This window comes from Acipenser ruthenus, chromosome 13, assembly GCF_902713425.1.
Source record: "Acipenser ruthenus chromosome 13, fAciRut3.2 maternal haplotype, whole genome shotgun sequence".
NCBI classification, from domain to species: domain Eukaryota; kingdom Metazoa; phylum Chordata; class Actinopteri; order Acipenseriformes; family Acipenseridae; genus Acipenser; species Acipenser ruthenus.
The window spans coordinates 23,928,559-23,951,797 of NC_081201.1; the positions used below are offsets into that span (position 1 = coordinate 23,928,559).

The following is a 23,239-nucleotide window of genomic DNA, read 5'->3' on the forward strand; positions in this document are numbered from 1 at the left end:
TTCCTCCTCAGGGAGCTGTAACCCAGCAGTCAGAACATGTGGATAGCTACAACAAGTGAAGGCAAGCACACATGTCAGATACTTTATTTGCAATTTAAATAACTACAATAGCTTTGAGTATAGGGCCCACATTTCATTACACAATGTCATTTAAATATATAGTTGTCCTTCTACACAGTAAAGACACACAAGATACAGTTCCTATCATTACATAAAAAATGGGTCACAAAATGAATTTCACTGTGGAAACTTCCAGAAGAAGTTTGTCAACATTACACACTACAGACAAGTCCAGTCTCCTCCACATCATCTAACACACTCACATGCAGTACATGTTACATTATTTATTACAATAATAAATACGTTTGAATAAATACATGTCTATTTTGTTTTAAAGTCAAATCTTACAATACACCAATATACATTTAGGTATTTTGAAGTTGTAAGCTCTGTTTCATTCTACAGGGTTAACATTAAAGGTGTCCCACAATAATGTTCCAGTTTACAGCTATTGCCAAAAGTTTTGCATCAGCCTATAGAATGAACTAATTTGGCTTCACAAAGTTGAATGAAACATGCTAAATAATGTTAGGTTAACGTATTGAATCACATAGGCTTTGAAGTTTTCCATATACATAAATAACTGACAAAAATGGAAAAATGTGACATTTAGAAATCTAACATGAAATACTGAACTACTATTATGGCTTCCGGTAGACTTTTGCTTTATAATTTTGTAGTTTCTTTGATTGCATGATGTTTAATAAAATATCTAAATTGTGTTCATATAGTTTATTAAAATTTGCAGTATGTCTCAATTGTAAAATTGTAGGTGATGCAAACCTTTCGGCCATAGCTGTACATTAAAATATAATTCACTGTAGTCTGCCATAGTACAGCCTTCTGAGCACTGTGTCACTGAAACTAAAACCAACAAGGCACAATGCAAAATCATACAACTGCTATCCACACAGGAACAACATGGATTGACCGTAGTTTTAAACAGGACTATACTGTACTATATATGTTTTAAAGTACATTTTTGGAAATTGAATTTTTTTCATATTATATTTTAAACAGTTTTTAGGACAGTTTTTTAATGATTGTACTGTGCTGTGAACAACTCCAGGCTGTCATTGTGGCAAAAGGCAGACTAACCCAATATTAGGTGTGTGTGAGTAGGGGGTAGTCACAATGTCCTGATGTCCTGAACTACACTGATACAACATTCATTATAGCATAATTTTCTTGCAGTTTTGAGACTGGGAAGATAACCAAGTAGGGTATAAACACATTTACAACATTAATGTAACAAATGTGTACAGCCACAGTGGAGTTTTTGAAGTGAATGTCGTATCAGAATGGCAGAAATACCTTTTCAGTACCGTTTTTAAGGGAGACCGATTCAAATATATCTGTTGTATGTATTTTTCTTTCTGTCTCTCTCTGGGAGTGTACAGCAGGCCAGAAGGGGTTTGTGACTCTTTCTCTAGAAATGTGTGTTGATTGGTGTTGTGTCATCCTGTGTTGGAAAGCCAGCTGTTCTTGGCTTCGAACGTAGGACCCTCCAAGTCGTCCATCTCTCTTACCAAGCACTAACCTTGAAAAGGCTTCCCACCCTGGAGAAAATATTGTTATATTTTTAATCCCCTAGGTGTAGTTATTTTTAGCATTTCATAAAACACCAACTTAATGAATGTTGTGCGTTCAGTATTGTGTACAGTATATATATAAATGTGGGAATCTTTAGTGCAATATGTATTTTGACCATAAAACAACTACAGGAAGTTTAGTTTTTTCTTTGCTGCAGAGGTTTCACAGGTTTTAAAACCAGTTGACATTTTTACTGATGAAGACGGAGCTTGTACCTATGGTGTGTTAGACCTTGCTGTGCTGTTTCCTGTCTTACCAGTTGGTCACTGCTTCAGGCAACTAGTCAGTTGATGCACCTATTATTATCTGCTATGTTTGTGAGCTGAGGTCACAACCAGTGTTCGGTTGTCATCTCGTGCCTTATTTCGAACCAGAAGCCTAGTAACCAGAAGCCTAGTAAACTGTCATTCCGACATTTTGAACAGGCTATTAATTCATTTGTTCATTTTTCTTGTTACAGTAATGTAGAAACAGTAGAAAAAAAATATCAGCCAACTCTGTAAAACTTGACAAAGTATATTTTTGTATATTGTGGCAGCAATAAATAAATCAGAACAGCATTTCACTTTTATTCAAAATACAGCAAAAAAGCTTTTTCAGGTAAGCTATAATTGTTTATAAATTGAAAAATAATGCATGTACAACACAATGTAAAGTTAAGCCATGGTTCTTTAAACTTTGTAAGCTTTTTCATTACCTTTCATTGTTCACTGCTAAAGGTTGATCAACTACCTTTCCTTTGTCAGCCTATGACCTGCTGAATGACAGAGACCTGTAACCCAACTTACATGCAACTGGAGACTGCCATACTATGGGTGGAGAGGGGCTGTGTTAGGATAAGTGTAAAAACAACAAAAAAAAAACCTCACCTCATTGATATTCCACAGCCTGCCCATCTGATCTTTACTTTCATCAAGTGTGTCCAGTTTCATTGCCACTGCGTCGATCTTAGACACAATGCTGCCAATAGACTGCTCCAAATGAACAACTCGTTGCACCAGCCTTTTAAAAGAACAGAGACTCTGTTAAATGGGCTCGATCACAGATTTATCTTCCACAATGAGTTTACTTTACTGTAGGATTTTAAACACTGATGCCAGAATATAATCATTTCCGCATGAGCTGCCCTCAGGTTTGGACATGCTTCTTCAGTTTATTGTTGGAAACATGACTAATTCAATTAGTAGTAAAATAAAATATAGCAAGGAGCAGAGGAGCAAGGGGATCAAGAGGTACTGAGAATTTTGAGAATAAGTGGAGAATAAGAAGATATTTATGTTAGCCTCCCCTCCCCAGCAACCATACAAGCACAGGAAGCACAGTCTAATTATAATTAGATTTCTTTAGTGAAAATGTAAGTGTGACATATAGCAAGACACTGGGTCATCAAACAGCCTCCATATACCCCCAGATTATGATGCACTCAATAACTGGAGCTAAGTAAGGTTCCTAGTACATTTTATAAAATGGTTTGGAAAGTAAATGTTTGGCTGAACAAGATCACATGACCGGGCAGTAAGAATTGTCTTACTGCACAGCTAGGGGCGAATCACCTCTGAAGATCAAAGCGCGTCTGGGTCAACAGCTAACAGAAATAAAACACTTCTTGACACCATACTGGCAGTTAACAGAAATTAAACAGAATCGTACAAAATTAAAATGATAATCAGTTTCTTTAGATTTATTTTCTTTACAATCACAAAATCTAGATCTTGACAGTTCCTGTGAAGCCCCAGGCTAAAATACCAAATTCAGCCGGACTGCAAGATCTGAAATTGGGGTTTAGGTCAGTTGCATTGTAATTTAACAACGAATGGAAGACGTACGACAAAACAAAACAAAAAAACCCTAGGTTCATATTTTCAAGAAAGTGGTAAAAGGTAAATGCACGCTAATTGCAGACATCAGTGTGTGTATAATAATGCAGAGAGCAGTTTTGTTCAGTTTAACTGATATGAGTGACATTCTGCATGACTGCCTCACTGATCATCTGGGAGACTCTGGATAAGTTAAACTACTGTGGTGTTGAGAAGAGACGCAGGCAGTGCATTTGGAGGAATACAAAATACAGGGGTAGAGTGCAATTACTGTACCAGGAAAATCGTGATTTCAAATGATAACTTTTCTTACCAAAGTGTATAAAACATGTAAATAAGCAGTTCTATTTTTAGTTTTCTTTTTTTGTAGTTTTCCACTTAAAAAAATAAAAAATAACCTTGAATATATAAAATATTAATACAAAATGTACTCCGCAGTCATACATTTTTCAAGCAAATCTGTAGCTTCTAAAGACAAAGTATAGGAACTATTCTGCACTGGTGAAGGGTACATTCAATAAAACTTCCAAGTTCAAAATCTTTTTTTTTTTTTGGTTTTCTTTTTATAAAATAAACATATTTGCAGTAACCCATTCCAGGGGGTGCAGTAAGACATGTCTTACCACACACCCTGTCGTGGGTTTCTGCTTACATATCACAGTTGTATAAGCAATTCCATAGAGATATGCAAATTTCTAAATTGTGACATAGGTCATAGGACATCCACCTCAGCTATATCCCTGTAAAATGATCAAATGTAACGGTGACAGACAGACAGACAGAAGAATAATTAATTACATACATCTGAAACTCTGCCTGTGATACGCCATTACTGTTACTATTCTTCATTGGTTTGCCAAGTGTGTTGTTGCTGTAGTCTTTTCCAAGGTTTTCTATCTCTGCATTCAGGGAAATCTGTAAAACACCAGGTTTGGTAAGAAATGTCAGGAAAAGATTAAAAAGGTACACATTTTAATTCTGTATCAATGTACTATAAAATCATATTAGGGTAAACTGCATGTTCAATGTGGTAAAATGTATTATGAAATCACGTCTCTTGTTTTACAATAGCGGTATATGTCTGCCCTATTAACCACACACATTTGTATTACCAAAGCATACTCATGTAAAACAGTTTAAAAGTGATCAATAATGTTGGTAGCTTCCTGTGCTTTTCCTTCATACAGTGTTGAGGTTTTCAGTAGAAATCACATACAGTATTCAAAATACATTTTTTGGTGCTAAAATGTGACTGTTTCTAATGTAACATTTAGTTTGACATTATGAATGGTTCTCATATTTGAAGTATAGTTTTAAAGTCATTGTCTTCTGAATTTAGTGTTTCCTCTCATCTTCTTGGTTCTTCATGCTCCTTCCTCCTGGCCATTGCTACTACTGACCTACTGTATCTGAAACTTACTTACTGTAGACAGAGCTAGGCTCATTATTCTTTGACCCTAATTACAGTAGTTTAATTAGTACAATGTGCCATTCAACAGTAAAACTCAAGAAGCAGCGTCTTACATGGTTAGTTAACACGTGCCAGCCAAGTGTAATTATTCCTGAGGTAACAAAATGCTGCTACTTGATTTTTTGATTAATGTTAGGCTTTGGATAGGAAAGTTTCACAGTTCCTTAATATCAGTGTGGATTTAGAAAGGACTGATGTTGTGAGCTCAGTGGCAGCTGTTCTAGTGCAGTCAAAGGCAGAGGGTATAGAACTTTAATCCCGAAACCGAGATGTGCTGTTTTTAACTGTACCAATGCACATCAATTATTATTATTATTTATTTCTTAGCAGACACCCTTATCCAGGGCGACTTACAATTGTTACAAGATATCACATTATTTTTTCATACAATTACCCATTTATACAGGTTTTTTACTGGAGCAATCTAGGTAAAGTATTTTGCTCAAGGGTACAGCAGCAGTGTCCCCCACCTGGGATTGAACCCACGACCGTCCGGTCAAGAGTCCAGAGCCCTATCCACTACTCCACACTGTTGTATTAGTATATATCTGCATGGTTGGGTCAGATTTGTGCTCTTGCTGCGTAAAAAAAGGAATCGTTATCTTTTGGCTAAAAGGACCTAGAACATTGTATATTGTCAGAATGTTTTTTGTTTTTTTTTAGTTTCTTTAAGTAAAGCGTGTAATTATTTTTTCTTTCTTTCTATGAATTAAAATTAGGAACTTGGCTTACTGAATTGTGTCACACATTGATCCTAACTATATAAACAACTACGTATAGATATTGATATTTTGGGTAACTGAATATTTTGGGTACCTTTTTTATACTTAATTATCACATTAAACTTCTACATGGGCTACTTCCACCATGGACCCATATCATTTCCAGACCTAGACAATTTCAGGAATGGTATTTCTTTCCAACTCCACCCTAACAATGCGAGATGTGAACCTCTAATACAGTATCTTACCTTCTTCTCCTCCAGCTCACTTATCATTCTGTTCTGCTCTTCTTTATCCAAGATAAGATTTCCATCATGGTCAAACCTAGTAAAGGCTTCAGAGATCTCATGATCACTGTGACCCATTCTGAAAAATGATCATTTTAGAGGTTACTTGTGTGAAGCTTTGTACTGTGGTTTAAAATGTGAGGAGGAATACAATTTTGTATACATTGGGCTTCACTCCATATGCATAACTGGAGCACTGCTGTAATGTAAAAGATTCATATACCTTCTTTAATAATAATGAATAGTAATCATAATATTGTCCAGAATAGCTCAAGGCCAAGTAAAAGCAGATTTTGAAAAAAAATACATAATACCTCAATATTTGAGCGACAGAAACCAGAATCACTCAGATTTGAGTACATTTGAAACGACTTTCTCTTTAACATTAGCAATATTATCTCTCATTTCTTGCTTTGTTATTTTGTTTTCTAAATTGGGAATGTGCAGACTTATCAAGTATCACGCTCTAGGGTTAAAAATATTCCTTCCTAGGTCACAGGTCAGTCTCCTATCCATGGTCTACCAGTGTAAGCATGGGACCAAGGAAGTAAGACTTAAGCTTCTCATATCACTCATTAAATCTCATATCACTCATTACATCCAGCAGACTTACTGTCTCAGGGTGTTTTTAAAATCTTCATACTCCAGCTCCTTTGATCCAGATCCTAAAGCCTTCTGCACATCAGATATCTTCTCATTTTTCAGTTTCAACTTCATCATGGTCTTCATATAGCCCTGTAAACAAAGGGTAAACAAATATACGCACATTTATAAATGTGCACAATGCCAGTAACTGCACTCTTAACCAATAAAATCCTGATTGTCATGCGTTACCTTGTTAGTCGACCCTGTCTGTATGGTAGCACCATCTAATCATGGTTCTGTAGCTTAAGCTGATGCTAAATGAGGGAGACCATCGGATTGTCTCCCAACTGAAAGGTACGGACATACTGGTTTTACATGTGAGTTGATCTTCATGTGAAGTAATGCTAAAGCAGGAATTTACTGAAATGCTTTTCCAAAGATACAGTTTTAGGAGTTATATGGGATACCTGTTTTATGATATCAGAAAACTGGAATTCATCTTCCTGGCCAGAAAGCTCTGCCTTGACTTCAGAGTATGTGTCATTTATAATAGCCAGGAACATGTTCTGGAAAACAAAATGGGGACTGGGTTAATGAAAGCTCCAAACAGCAGGGTTTTAACAAACCACTTTATTATTATTATTATTTGAGAAGCCAACTTACAAGCAGCACAAAGAAGACAAAGAACACATAGGTGACAAAGTACAGCGGCCCCAGAATTCTGTTAGCCTTGTCAATAGCATCATAATCAAAGTCACCAAGGATGATTCTGAACTGGGTAAAGCTAGAAAGGAAGAGAACATTGTTCACAAACAAATATTTACATGAACGCTGACAGATATTTGATGTTTTATGGGACACATTAACTCAGTAATAATCTTATGGCTTAACTTACATGCACTTGACGAAGGTACTGAAGGACTCCACCTCAGTTCCAAAGAGAAGGTAGCCTAGCTGAGCGTAGGCAAAGAACACAATAAAGAACATGATGGCAAAGCCCAGGATATCCATTGCACAGCGGGCCAGGGTTGAAGACAGCTGTGCCATGGTCTTATTGAAACTGATGTATTTGAAGATCTGAAGAAAGATAAATGTACAGTGAGAAAATCACCTGTATACAAAACCTCTTATGTATGAAATGCAGAGCTGTGATTAGATCAGAAAGGGTAAAGATGACAATGTTATTTTATAAAAACAGAATCACAGAATTGGTTGGCATACTGGGAATTGTCACTGAAAACCATTTTAGACATGTGAGTTGGTTACAAACATGGAAAACAACATCACCAATCCTATTATGTCCTCATCCAATACAAACAGATAACACACCCCTACAAGAGTAGAACCAATACCTTAATCAAGGCAAAGAAGAGGTTGAGAGCATTCAGGTTATTGTACTGCATTTGCCAAAATGACAGGAACTCAAAATCTGCATAAATATCAGGTTTCTTGAGCAATTTCCCCAAAAGCGCATTCACTTTCAGGGTGCGAAACACATTGAATATGATGGCTACGATGGACAGCTGTGAAAAGAAAAATAGCATTATTATCAGCAATATTTATAGTTCAGATTAAGTGAATAGGCTTACATTAGTAAAGGTGTTTACTGTTCAAAATAACTTTTATAATATAATATAATAATGAGAGAGAGAGAGAGAGAGAGATTAAACAAAAGGTATTGGGCAAACCTTTTTGTTTGTGTTGTAACGTTAATGTTTTATGACTGATAAACAGCTTAGCTGTCCAGTTTTATAGTTTAAGGATGGAACAAAGCTTAGTTTTTGGATATGTCCCATTAATAAAGGTTTTTTACCTACAAGTTTGTATGAGTGCCTTGGTTGTTGGTGATTTGCCTGATGGATTAATTTCAATCTACACGAAAACAATGGACCTTTTTCACCTATATTTCTTACTAAACTTTTGAAGAAACCCTTGACTCCACAAAGCCCCCTTTTCATAATATTTGGATTTATTTATGATGCCTCATAACACTTGGTATTTTAAACCCCTAGATGTTTCTTGTAAAATGTTTGCAGTGAAAAAGCAAGTAAAGATACTGTATATACATTTTACCCTCTTCACTGCAAGTAGTAAAATGTTAGTGTCAAACTTATTTTCAAGAAAATTAAACTAAAAACAATCTTTTAGGAATGAAATGGAATGCCAACAAGGTTCATATTCTGATACATATTGCACTGAAAGGCTGTGAAATAATGTAGTGAACAGAACCCGCAGCATTGTATGTACATGTAAAACTCAACTTTCTGCTGACAGACCCAGTATAAGAGACAATGTAAGGCTTACCATGATTACTATGACATCCAGAACGTTCCAGAAGCATGAGAAATAAGACAGCTTATGGATCCGGATTTCCAGTATCTCCTCCACCATATAGTACAAGATGAAGACACAAAACACAATTTCACAGCCAATGACGAAGTAATCCCAGTTGTTGACGTAGCGAATGAGCTTGACTGTCCGAATCTGCCAAGATGGTATTGCTCCACCAGATGCAGGGAATTCTACCACAAGCCTGTAACAGAAAATGAAGTGGGCATTTTAATCCTGAATAGATATTATTGTTATTATTTTATTTAGCAGACACCAAGGTTCGACGTTGTATCTTATATTGTACAAGGACAAGGGTCAATAAGATGAGAATCTTTCTTATTAGTGAAAAAATAAATGAATTTACTAAGGAAGTTGTTTCACCTTTAATGGAACTACCACAGGGTTTATTTCCAGAAATAAACTTATCACCTTTCCATCATTCTGAGAGTACTTCAAGTAGTACTCCAATTACTGCAAGTGCTTTGACTATGAGATCAGCCAAATGTCTTTATATTAGTAAGAACTAGCTCTATCTAGTGCACAGAAAGTGTATTGCTGGTAAAACTAAAGCAAAGTGGCAGACCACTAGATGGTGCTAGGGGTAGAATGACTACTCATCTTCCCACCTGATTACACAGAAAAGGTTAATGTTGGCATTATAAGCAGTGAAGTCGATGAAGACTGCTCGGGTGCCGCGATCTAACCACAGATTGTCCTTTAAATTCTGCAGCAGGTATGCGCTCTCTTCCTTGGTCATGTTCAGATCTTGATAGTAGCCACTGCCACTGTAAGTTGTTAATATCCCCCAGTAGGATGATCCATTTAGTTTCTTTTCAGGAAAGTAGTTCCAACTACATAGAAAAAAAGAAAAAAAGCCTAGCGGTAGTGCTGATATGGATATTGTGTGTGTGTGTGTGATGGAATTACTTGTTTAAGGTACAGTGTTGGATGTTAATTTGTAATTTTGTAATTGTAATGTTTAAACATGTCTTGAGCTTGTGTCCCTACAACTACTACCTCTTGTGGGGAATGTAAACCATCTGGATTGTTAACAGAGTCTGCTCTTTGTAGTGTACAATTTGACATAATTGTAAGACACTGCAGCTTTAAATAGAGAATCTTGTTCCAGACACAAACGTTAAAATTATTATTATTATTATTATTATTATTATTTATTTCTCAGCAGACACCCTTATCCAGGGCGACTTACAATTGTTACAAGATATCACATTATTTTTTCATACAATTACCCATTTATACAGCTGGGTTTTTACTGGAGCAATCTGGGTAAAGTACCTTGCTCAAGGGTACAGCAGCAGTGTCCTCCACGGGGATTGAACCCACGACCCTCCGGTCAAGAGTCCAGAGCCCTAACCACTACTCTCATTATTATATTGTGGCTTCTGACTTGCCGTACAGTGCTTATGTAAAAAAAAAAACGTGCTTCCTAGTACCGAATCAATGTATGTACTGTATGGTAACTGCAGATGCACAAATGGAAATGACTAGGTTCCAGGAATGTCCTTGACAACCTTTAATTTGTAGTATGGATAGGTAGTCTTGCCTCTCCCAGCACTCTCCATTGCAACACTTTCTCCCAACCAAGTTTTCTCTATTCACATAAGCCGAGATATTTCCCCTCAGGTATTATTTGGTCATGATTATTAAAAACCGAGGGGGGCTCAACTGTTCATTTAGTCCTACATTTAGTCCCTTAGATTAAAGCTGCTACTGCACTTGTTTTAAAACCTTTCCTAAAGTCCTTCAAGCTCAACCCAGAGACTTCCCTGAAAGAGCCGCTTAACAAATTAGAGCCTGAATTAGGCCTCAATGAAAAAAAAAAATCCACTAGTATGGATACCTTTCAAAAGAACATCCAGGGCTTCTTTTCTATTTCAAAAGCACTTACGCAGTTCCATTGATGAGGCCAAACGGGTTTATGTCCTCCTTATCTTCGTAATACACGTCATAGCAGCCATTGATTTCATTCCTGAAGTTCTTGTGAACCTTACAGGAGTTGTTCAGCACTTTCAACTGACGAATTCGGGGGACCCCCAGCAGCATATTATCATAGTATATAAAAGACTGAGGTCCGAGATCCAGGGGCTTGTCGTTGTACCATTTACTCCAGTAGAGACCATCCAGCAACGGGCCCTGAGCAAACTATAGAAAACAGAAATGAACATCCAGACCTTTGTAAACAACCTTAAAGAGGCCTTTATTCACATGAACTTCCACTCACTGTCCCGGCGAGGTATACAGATATGATTAAATAGTCTTCATAGAAAATATATCCTTTCTGTGACATTGTGTATAGACAACCTGGCTTTACATTGGTTCTGTAAGAAAAATACATCATTATTGAGATTTAAAGATGCCCTCCATAAATAACATGTGACCTTTTTTTCTCCACTAATAGTTGCATTTTTGACAATCCTCATACCGGCTTCACATTTTACCATGGACAATGCCTGCTCCTGTGCGTATTTTGTGTTATATGTGGTATGTGGTGTGTTAATGTTGGTTTATATATATATATATATATATATATATATATATATATATATATATATATATATTGGTGCACAAGACATAAATTGGGCTATGTAGCACAAGTGTAGTAATATGTATTTAGGCACAGGGATTGCACAATAACTTCACGTGCAGATAAAGTATGTAACAGTATGTGAGCACGGGACTGCACAAATTAGTTCACGTGCTGGGATTCAAGTGAATGATTAGTTAGTAATTGAATCCCGGCACAACTATATATATATAGATGCACGTTTCACTCACTCTGGGTTGAGATAGAGGAGAAAAATAATTAAGAAATAACAATTGCCACGCGTGCTGGCTTTTAAACCAGCACAATACTTGTTATTGTTTATTTGTCTGTTCATTTGGCCATTGTGCCGTTCAGTGTTTGTGTTTTGCATACATGCCAACAGTCCCTATATGGTCGGGACAGTCCCAATTTTCTAGCAAATGTCCAGCATCCCCATGTATAGGAAGAAAATCCCGATATTTACCCATAGAAAAAAAAAAAAAATATTCTGCACAGTAGAGTTAGTGGAAACCACACGTTGTGTTCTTCGTGCGGCTGACACATTTGTTGATCATTCACTTATACAAAGATAAGAACGCTTCATTATGTCTATTTTTACTGTCATGATGGTCGTGTGGTGTTGAGTTGGGGGGGGGGGGGTAAGTCTATTATATGATAGAGTGCTTATATAATTTAAAAACTGCAAGATGACCATAACAATGTACCAGCGTTAGTAAATAATGTACCAGTCATTCAACAAGTCTTATAATTATTGACTTTGTTGGTTTTTTTAAAAAAAATTTTATAAGGGACAATATAATAGCTCAGTCTAGATTCCTGCAAACCTCAAAACATCCACTAGATGGTGCTGCAATTAAGATAATAAAGAGGTTAAAGCAAATCAAATATTCTTTTCTTTTCCATTTACCATACTTGCTGTGTTAGCTGTGCACATCTCTATTCAGTTAGAACATTGGACACAATCTTTATCTCTAATGTATCACACAGCTAAAACTCATGAGTTATTTAAATAATGTGTTTTTTAAGTCTGTCTTGACAGATTCAGTAAAGTTCGGTATTCCTGAAACTGTTCTAGACTGTTGGGTTTCTAGAATATTCTAGACTGCTAGAATATCTAGCAGTCTAGAATATTTCAAGGCAAACAAAACCTTTTTTTATCCTTCAAAAACATCAGCAGAAGTTACAACTTTGTTGATGAGGCATGATATTTCAGGTTTAAAAAAAAAACATTTGCTGCTTTAACTACAGAAAACCTTTAGAAGGGAATGCAGAGTATATAGGCACTGAAGAAAAGTTAAGTCATGCTGCAAAATGAATTCTGACTGCAATAAAAAGGGGCATTGATACAGTAGTATATATTTGTAACTGCAGTGACCTGTTTGTGTGCCTGCTATGGGAAAAAAACAAAACAAAAAACATTTGGAAAATTTGGAAAAAAATTGATGCTTAAAACTATAAACAAGTTCTCTTTTGTAACTTATTTGCTATCCCAGTGCAGCTGTCAGCTAAGGATGGATGATAAACGTGATCTCTCTGTCAGGTAAACAAATCATTTGTTTGCCTCTTTTGTTGGTTGAAATCCACTGACATCGGATCCCACTTTTGTGTCTGTTAGTGCAAGTTAAATGACATAAATCCATTAATTCCTATGAGCTAGTATTTACTTACTTTTTAAGGTTATCCAGAGGTAACTTTTAGCTTTGCATACAACCAGCATTGTTAGTTTAACCCCTGCTAGTTATTCGGTTTCCATGAAGATATGATCTATATTCCTTTGCGATACTGTATGCTGAATTATATTTAGCTGTTTCAAAGTACGCCACCGTAGTTAAAAAAAGAAAAAAGCAAAGATGGAGTCAACAATCTTGTATGACCCCAAAATGTTTTACACTGGGGTCCATTCACAAAGCTTTAACTCATGCGTTATTTAAAGTAATGTTTCTTCAAAGTCTATTTTTATGAATAAAATCAAGTTTGATATTCCTGAAACTGGACTACTGATGGTTTCATTATCAACAATAAAGAGCAGTTTTATAACCTAGTCCTTAAGTTATGTATGACAAAGTGCCTTAACAGTGCCTGTCAAACCTTACATGTCACATGAACCTGCTTTTCATATCATCTTGTTAGAAAATGGCATCAGAGGAAGGAACGAGTGGGTTCAATAGCTGGATTTTCAAAGAATATTTCGAGCAGCAGTCTGACCGAACCATTAAATAAATACAAACAACTCTGTGCCAGACCTCTTGCTCACTGAAATACAATTAAAAAAAAATAATTATGTAACACAATTTTTGTTCCTGGGTAGTAAGTGTTATTTCCTAATTGCTTATGCCTCAAAAGTATAGAAAATGGCTATTATTCCCCACAAACTTTGCTTTTGTGACCAGGACAGTGATATTTTGAAATTTACCTATTTCCAATGAGAAAACGGGTGAATTTGTGTCTTTTTGTTGACATAGTCAGAAAAAAACAACATATGAATCCAGATTAACATATATTTATACTAAAGTAATACAAAAATGACTACAAAAGATTTAGAAGTGAGTAGTCTTTTTGGTTGGGGTAGTATGGGTTTCTCTCCTCAGCTCCACCTCCGAAATTGTCATCTGGATCTACAACGTCTTCCTCGCTCTCTGACTTGCTGCTCTCTTCTAAAGACGGCTGCTCTCTCTCCGGAGGAGTGGGTACGGGGAGCTCATGGCAGTGTGGCACCGGGGCAATGGATGAAGGAAAGTCCGGATACGTGATAGCAGGTGCATTCTTGCCAGTTCGACGTTTGGAAGGCTCCACCATGCAGAAGTAGCAGTTGCTTGAGTGGTCAGTGGGTTCAAATTCTTGGGATAGCGAACTTCATGGCTCTCTTTTCCCCTCTGTACCATCCTACAAAAATACATTTATTTCACCCATGACTAATGTTTAAGAGATTCTCGCAACATTTTTCATATATGATATATTTTTTCAATAACATTGAAAATTGTAAAACATTTTAAAATTAAAAACTTTTACAATTTTAAAAATTAACACATTTTATAACATAAAATTCCTAGCAACAATTGTCCATCTTACCTTCCAGAGTTTTTTTGCAGTGCTCGCAGGTGAAATGAGGTGCCCAGGGTTTGTCTTGATCCCCGACAGGCATGCCGAAATGTGCCTTGTAGGCCTCACACATCTTAGCAGATGCTTCCACGGAGTACTTTTTCACTTGTCTTGATAAATTGGCCGCAGACATAGCAAAATGCATCTGCCGGATGCTTGCAGCCTCTTGATGCCATCTCAGAAAAATGCACATATGTATCCACTTAAGCAGCTGGAACTAAACTGAACTGGTGGGCTTAAGGCCCCTGTATTTATACTACTATTTATATTACTGGAAAGTTCTAGAAAGTTCTAGAAGTTACTCCAAGTTTACTCAGCACTGAATCTATCTGGAATGTTCTGGAAAATAGGTAAATTTCAAAATATCACTGTCCTGGTCACAAAAGCAAAGTTTGTGGGGAATAATAGCCATTTTCTATACTTTTGAGGCATAAGCAATTAGGAAATAACACTTACTACCCAGGAACCAAAAAAAATAAATAAATTGTTACACAGTGTTATACTTTGATACTTACCTCCCAAAACTGTTCCATATTGGTGATACTCTGAAAGTCAACTCCACTATAAGTGGGTGTTGCAAGGAAGAGGTCAGACATCGCCTTGGTGTAGTAGTATGTGTTTGAACTCGTCATTCCATATGTCACTGAAAGTTCGGAAATATGCAACTTGTAATCTTTATTACACAACTGGAAGACACAAAGTCAAGACTATAGCAATCTCTTAAAAGCGTAATATATATAACTTGGTCTCATGAATTATATCTGATGACTCATTTATCATGTGACACTAAACAACATTAAAACTTGAATAAAGTGCATTTAAAATTACTAACATAGATGGGGCTTGGCTGACAGACATAAACTTGACACTGAACATTTTATGACAGTAGAAATGTTTGGGAGGACAGAGTGTCCATGTCTCAAGATTAGTTTGTTGTTGCCTTACATTGCACATTAAACCAGTTTAATTTGTTTAACCTCAGAATTCATAATATACATTTTGGATGGATTCATTTTCTCTTGTGAAGAAATAAAGAAAGACAGCAACGCGTTTAGTCAAGTATTTATTTATTTTTTCTGTTTGGTGCTGATACACTTTCTTAGCTGCACAATGGGGCATTTTATCAGGTCTGTAAAATTCTATAATTCCTAAAGCCAAGCTGAGATCTGTCAGTCACAACAAGTGGCAATACTCTGCAGGTGTCACTTAGTGACAGAAGAACCTCACAAAACAAATCATAAATTATTCCTGGCCATTGGCTAAACACAAAGAAGAAGCCTGTGTAGTAATTGCTCAGATTAACAATCTGAATGACCCTAAATCCCTGTAAAGAGAACAGCAATGTAAGCTTGTTTCTATCTTATCAGGCTCAAGCACATGATGACTTCACTCCCACTGATTGCGTGTGCACTGCTATTGAAGCTCAGGACGCATGTCAAAAACAATACCTATCTGAATTCTAGGTAGTTGAAACATTCATTTGATAGTGGGACAGGTTGTAAAAGCAGCTCTAATTTCAACAAATCGTAAATACAAAAAGATAACAAGCTGCCTGCTTAATCTCTTGCACAAAAGCAGCGACGGGCAAAGAAAGCTTCTGTTTGGTTTGATCATTGAGCAAATACACAACAATCCCATCCAGCCCTGTATGCTATTTATGTCATACGGTTCATGTCATTTGTTCTTATAGTTTTGAGTTTATCACACAAGTGTTAGAGGTGTTTTGAAATAGGCACATTCCAAATCATGAATACTCACTTTTTACACTATTTTGCAAAATCTGAGTTTCAACATGCACTTGAATTAACATGATTGTTATAGTCATTGACTCCTGAGATGAGTCCCCCTAAAGTTGACACAATGCATAACTGGAATGATTTCAGCACTCCCAAAATCTCAGCAATAGCAGGACACACATTTTCACAGTACTTTGGTTGTTGAATTTTTAGAAGAACAATGATTTAGCTGCACAGTACAGTATATTCCTAGATAACCAATGGCTATATTTGGGGGGTTTCTTAATATTGGACTTAAGCATGCATGAAATTATAACCCTGTTCAATGACCACATTCAATTATATTTTCTAGAGTTACAGAATGCCTTTTAAATGAAGGGCTTTTAAAATGTTAATATGAGATTTTACTCAGTGTTTTTTTTTTTTTTTTTTTTTAGGTGTGTCTTCGTTTGACTGGATGTTTGAAGGTTTGATTGAATTGCGCCATAAAACAGAAATATTGCGGTGCTGATTGAATCATTAGTGGCACCCACTGGTGTTTTTTACTGGATCACTTTGAAACAATACAGTAGTTACTGTAGTCAATATTATGTAATTATAACGTAAAATTCCATAATTATAATGTAACATTGCATAAATTATTTATAATCACATATTAGAAATCAATCACCGTTAATTTGTCAAAAATCCAGTACCTATTATGTGTATAGATGTCACCCCGTGCCTAGGACATGTTGTTTTTTATGTTTTAGCCCGAGTACAAGCTTTGTTTTTGTCATTTATAATATGTTATTTGTGTGTCTATCCACCCAATAATTCTGTCCGATGTTGGATTTTAATGAATGCAAGATTCCAAAACTAACATTTGAGGAACAAAAAATTTAAAGGCACTTACGCAGACACATGTCCGTCAGGAATAGGATGTACACAACCAGCTCCCTCAGGGACGTCTTCACGTACTTCTCTCGGTTTCCAGCGGTGTCTTCGGTCATCGTGGTCCCCCACAGTCCTGGCAACAAAAGCACACATTTTGTTCTCAGCATTCTGTACCAAAAATATAAAATACACTTCCGGAGTGGTCAAAAGTTAAAGCACGGTATATGATTGGATTCAAGCTCTGTAAATCATCTTATAAGCATTGTTTTATTGCTAACCAAGCCTAAGTTATTGCAAGCAGTGAATACAAAGAAAGTGTTTTTTATTTATTTATTTATTTTTTTTATTAAAATTAGGATTCCTGGTTGTTAGTTTTAATCAATAAAATGCCACCAAAAGGAAACAATTTGTTAGTGTACATATCACCGCTCACCCCCGTTTTCTGTTGAGCTTGTGGACGCGATCAGATACGTAATAAAAACTCCCGAGCAGAGTGTGCATTGTGCATTGATGTACGTTTTCTGTAGAAACGTTTAAGAAAAATAAATAAATAAATAAATAAACATTCAAATAGGAAATGTAACAGGTTCCAATTTTGGTTATAAGAATTACATTTTTTTAAATTGGGTAAATTCTCAAGGAGGACTGTCAGTATTTGTAATATATATATATATATATATATATATATATATATATATATATATATATATATATATATATATATATATATATATATATAAAACTGTGCACACCTGTTATATAACCACACACCAGTATATGACATAGTAATACTAGAACTGAATGAGTTAATAGGGACGTTGAACTGCTGGTTATACTCAATAAAAGGCAAACCATTTGTTTGTTTGCAGAATCTAAAACAAGTGTATTAGATGAAACCTAGTCGAACTATTAGCAAACAATACAGTGGCTTAGCCATAATGGATTGGATAAAGGCGTCTGCTAAATAAACAAATAATAATAATTACGACAAATAGTAATGTAAGCACTTTCTGTCTTTCTCGTCACATGCACCTGGAAGCTCCTTATACAGGCCAATGAGGTGGCTTAAAGGCAGTTTTGGAATCTTTAACATAACAGTTTACTACATGAACTGAAATAAATGAAATTCAATGAAAGATTTATTTCTTAATGCTTATTTCTTAGGTTAAATGTGTGTTTTTATTTAGTTGAAGGCGCTTATTTAATTTTCTTTCTGTTGTTGCTGTATGTCCTGTATATTCTTCTTCTTAGTTCTGAGGGAGATCGAACAGTGTTGCTTAAAATCATCTATCTTTATCTATCAATGTGGTTATATTCTTTAATGAGAGTTACCACACTGTCTGGTGTGTATTCTAAATGTAAAAGGATAAAGCACCCCAATTGCAACTTCAATTTCTTTAGCACCTTTCCAGGTCACAGCTAGACCAATTTAAAAATTTAAAAATCAGTGATTTTTTTCCCTCACTTGCAGGACGTAATATTAAAAACCAAGGTTGATTTATCAGCACTAACACATTAATTTATTTTCCAAGAGCTAGAGTTATTCAATAATAAGTCAGGAGCACCTTTTTTTTTTTTTTTTTGCAAATGAACAAGGTGGTCCTCAGGACTTGTAATTAAACGATCATTCATCAAGCATGATAGAGGCTATTTTTTGGATAATATTTTTGAATCACTATGGCTTCCTAGTAGGCAGTAATTATTTGCAGCACACTCAATATAAAATCATCATTGGCCAGAAAAATATGTGTCAATGTACAAAATGAACTAAAATAGATCTCTTAAAATTGTATTATACAATATTTAGCAAAATGGGCAGGGGCAAATATTCTTAAAGGAATCAAATAATGGGAAGTGTGCATAACAAGCAAATGTACTTGCTCCTAGCTCCATCAAGTTGTTTCTTGCATTGTACGATAACAATGTTTTATGAAATTCCATTTTGCCTTGCACTCAGTGCTTGAGACCCTGTGATCTGGTTTGATCTATACCTTTGCTCTTTAACTCTGTGGTTCTAGGTTTCTATTAAATATACCCTCCTGATTCATTAAACCCCATTTGATTCTAGTTCTGTAAAAAGAGCATGTGTTCTTCTGTTTCAGAAAATATGAGTAAACCCTTTGAAATGAATCTCTTAATAGCTAACATGTTAAAGCAATTAAAATTCATGTTTTTGTTCAAATGTACAATGAATTGTCTTATGAGACTAATTACTTTAAAAAAAGTTGGCTATTTAATATTTGTATTTATCACAGTACTATTTATCAAGAAAAAACAATTTGTGTATAAAAATAAAACCAAATGTTCCGAACGGTACTGTCCAAATATTCCAAATGGTACATTTGGACAGTAATTCCACAGTTTAACATCCTTTTGCCACCATCCAATATTACTACATGCCTGCTTTCCAAGCCTTACCACAGATTCCTCTACCGATGAAGTAGCAACATCCTCGTGGCTTCTCCTCCTTCTTATTCTTCTCTCCAGCACTTTCCATGACTTTCATATCAGTTGGGTAAGGCGGGAGGACCTCCAGTTTCCCCAGGTTCTCATAACGGTTTGCCATGAGAGACTGGGGGTTGTAGATGGCTCTGACTGTCGGGGGAGAAGAAGGAGGGGATCCATTGTAAGCAGGGTTCACCCAGGCTTGTTTGTCCCTCCTGTCCAACTCATGGTTCTCCTGGACACCGAAGTGGCTGGCTGCCCTGTTGTTCAACGTACTCATGTTTAAATTAGAAAATCACTACAACCAAACGTCGATTCAATATTTGTAAAAGGTCTGCACCAGTGCAAGTTTTCTTGCTGAGCATTCAGCTAGATGTTTTTATAGAGGTCTAGCTCTGTGACATCAGCTGTAGGAGGGGAGGTGCTGCTGCCCATTGAATGAAGCTTCTCTGTGGATGCTTAATTCAGGAAGTGTTTGGGTTGTTGTGAAGTGGCTGGAATTTGATTCATTCTATTTTTAGGAAATGGGCCCTTCTCTGCTATAAAGCACAACTAGACTCTGGTTTGTTGTCCATCAATGGCTGACACTTTCTCCTGCTTAATCATGTTCTAAAATGGTTTAATTCAAACTACCAATACATTCTAGGCTTAAGAGTTGTATTAATAATCTAGGTTTCAAACATTTAAGACTAAAACAATTAGATTTTTGATGAATTATTTAGCCACTGTGATTTTTAGACCCACTTTTAACATTACAATATACAATACAAATACAATGATGAACATAAGATGTTTCTTCTGAGTGGTTCCAAACTTTATAAATATGTTTAGTTAATTAAATTGAACCTAACACCCCTTGTAGGTTTATATAATAAGTTGTGAATTACAAACACACTGATATGCAATGCTTCTAAGGTCCGCAGATGAAAAGAAGTGTGACTCTACCTGAATCTGAATAGAATTGTGTGAGGTATATGACACAAGGCATGCTAGGTACATATGGCTCTAAGCCCAACTAATACATGATACTACTTTTACAATATAATAAGAACCCATAGCTGTATAAAATGCCATTATAACACAAAATACTGACAGTAAATCTAAGAAAACTACCTAGGATATTTGCAATGTCAACAACAGTAAAAATAAAAACAATGGTGCAGAAAAATACCCTACAACTAGGGTTATGAGATCGTTACACATAGAAGCATTACAATAAATAAACATTTGATAGATTATAATTGAAAAAACATTAAGTCTAACCTTTCAGCAGACAGGTTCAAAACGTACGTCTTCAGTCTGCACTAAACTTTTAAATATGACACAGTGACAGAAAAGAAGCTGACTTACACAGCAATTGAGAGCCATTGTCTTTTGTGCAGAGAACTTAACTTGCTGCTAACTATCCACCCTGTGTTTATTACCGCTGATGATAACACGTGAATGAGAATGAGAATGAGGCATGAGATCGGAGACTATAGGCTTTCAAAATGTTGGGATGCAGTCTTAGCCTCTTAACCTAACCTTCTTTTCCAACATATTTTTTATTCTACTATTCAATTTGCTATTTGATTTTAACTGATGCTGATGCTTTCAATAGTGAAGCAGTTTCCAGCTTTACCACTCTGAAATTCTGATCACACACATATGATGTAACATGCTACAAGTTTTGGTCACATGCAATTTCGGCAGGTAGTAACAATGCGTGTGACGTAACCCAGCTGCATGGAAAAACATTCAATTGTGTGTGTCTCACGCAAGTTGGCAGGTATATGCACAATGGGATTAAGTGAATATTTTAATTGGAGGGTTTTATTTGAAACTTATGGATTTTTTTCAGAATGTGGTCATGTAACATTACTGTACGTGTTGGTTTCTTTCTCTTTTTCTGCTTTTTTTTATTTGGTTTTCTTTAAGTTGTGCTAGAGCTGCGATACGTGATTGAATTTTTTTTTGTGGGGGGGCTACTAGACTGCATTCAATGTTTAGCTATAACTAGTACTTATTTCTTAAGAGTACTGTGTGCCCCTGTAATTAAGCACTTATCTAAAACTGTAATCCACCATTGCTTTACTGTTCCGTGTTTATTTTACATTAACATAACTTAGTTTGTGGAATTCACTGTACGCGCATTGCTTTATTTTTGGATTCCAAACTGAAATATTTTTATGTGAACTGTTATATTCTGTTATGCTTATGCTATTAATTTCCCCTCATAGGGTTCTATGGCATGTAGTTTTTATCTCCCGCTGTGAAGGGGATTTGGTGGAGGTGGTTGCACTTCCGTAAGCTTGTATGGTGCACTTCACATTTTTTTTCCATATATCTGGGGAACCGCTTATCCAGTTGTCATGAAACTTGGAATTTTTGTGTTGTTTTTGTGTTGTTTTCCTCATCTATATGTTGCTATGGCAAGCTTGTGGAAAGTTACTGATAAGGAAACACATTCCTTATTTAGGCATGACATATGGAGGTGTCTTGTAATCTTCTGTACCAATGTCTGTGTCTTGTAATCTTTTGTAGCAATATCTTATTAGCAGTGTGTGTGTGTCAAATGCATGGACTGTGAGTGTGTTCATCTTAGAAGTGGCCAAGACAGAAAAGGTATGGGAGGATACCAAGCTGTACTGGAGAACAGTTACAAAGAGAACAAGTCGTTGTAAAATGATGTAACCACAGGTTAGGTATAAAAAGGCTTATTTAGGGCTCTTTTGTTAAACCAGAAAGAAGACTGCCACACTCTGTGTCTCTGATATTCTTATATATAATATCTATGTCATACCACTGGTATGTTAATCATGGTGAGTATCTATCGAAAACACCTGGACATATAGGGTTTAAAAGCAATAGAGTCTCAATAGGGTTTAAAAGCAACGCCATTATGGCTATCTATTACACTGGCTTTTATCAACACAAAGCGCTGCTTTGAACACAGAGCAGGAACGATGTTCACTTAAGGCAGGAGAAACAATCCGTGAACAGTGACTTTTAGTACAAACACGATAAGCACACTTGTTTGATATTCTATAATACATTGTCTGGCACAGGGCAGAGAAATTAGAAACTTCCTTTTGCTAAACAACTTTTGTCTTGTAAAAATACAGCCTTACCAAAACATAAAAACAGGCATCATTAATGGTGTATGCGTCACGTTTCTTGAATAATAGAAAGATAAACAAATATGAAAACACTAGGACTAGGGTATAAGGGTTCGCCCCAACGCTTAAAAAAATACAGCTTTATGGGATCAATTAGGACCACAAGATTTCAAAAGCCTATTTCGACTACAGCATACCAGGGTCTTAATTAAGCCCTTTTGAAAGTTTCAACTCGGCCCATGATAACAGATGTTTTATTGTGGTCTGCTTTGTATTTTCTGACTTTTGTAGCGAATCATCTCCACAGGACATTATTTGACAGTTAAGAACCTCTCAACACAAGTAATTAAACTCCAAACTACTGCATATGCAATGTTAACATTCAAAAGGATTATTTAACGGCTGGTTTCACAGACCCAGATTAGAATTAATCTTGGACTACCTTGCCTAAATCTGCATCAGGTAAAATTTAACACATTGAAGAGATACCAATAGTATGATGTATGATGGTAGGATAGACAGACTAGAGACTTATATGGAATTGGCATTGTTC

At 35.9% G+C, this 23,239-nt stretch overlaps 1 protein-coding gene across 1 annotated transcript; it reads right to left on the reverse strand.

Annotated features, from left to right (window-relative positions):
• Positions 1–68: 68 nt before the first annotated feature.
• Positions 69–19,925, reverse strand: LOC117418551 (polycystin-2-like protein 1). The gene is made up of 15 exons (XM_034031721.3): positions 19,562–19,925; positions 17,163–17,276; positions 15,047–15,174; positions 10,776–11,029; positions 9,493–9,717; positions 8,840–9,068; positions 7,888–8,058; positions 7,431–7,612; positions 7,199–7,319; positions 7,003–7,101; positions 6,564–6,685; positions 5,912–6,029; positions 4,273–4,385; positions 2,523–2,655; positions 69–1,619 (listed from the first exon to the last, which is right to left on the reverse strand). Exons 1-15 carry the CDS (start codon positions 19,866–19,868, stop codon positions 1,596–1,598), a joined length of 2,340 nt encoding a protein of 779 aa, XP_033887612.1. The 5' UTR covers positions 19,869–19,925; the 3' UTR covers positions 69–1,595.
• Between the last annotated feature and the right edge of the window lie 3,314 nt (positions 19,926–23,239).

What these genes read in the sequence shown, in the direction of transcription:
- LOC117418551 (XM_034031721.3), bottom strand. Translation starts at nt 19,868, where the DNA reads ATGAGTACGTTGAACAACAGGGCAGCCAGCCACTTCGGTGTCCAGGAG. An exon ending in TGGATGTCATAGTAATCATG is followed by an intron (nt 8,059 to 8,839) that starts GTAAGCCTTACA and finishes TTCTTTTCACAG; the next exon opens with CTGTCCATCGTAGCCATCAT. An exon ending in GTGAGCTGGAGGAGAAGAAG is followed by an intron (nt 4,386 to 5,911) that starts GTAAGATACTGT and finishes GGTGTTTTACAG; the next exon opens with ATTTCCCTGAATGCAGAGAT.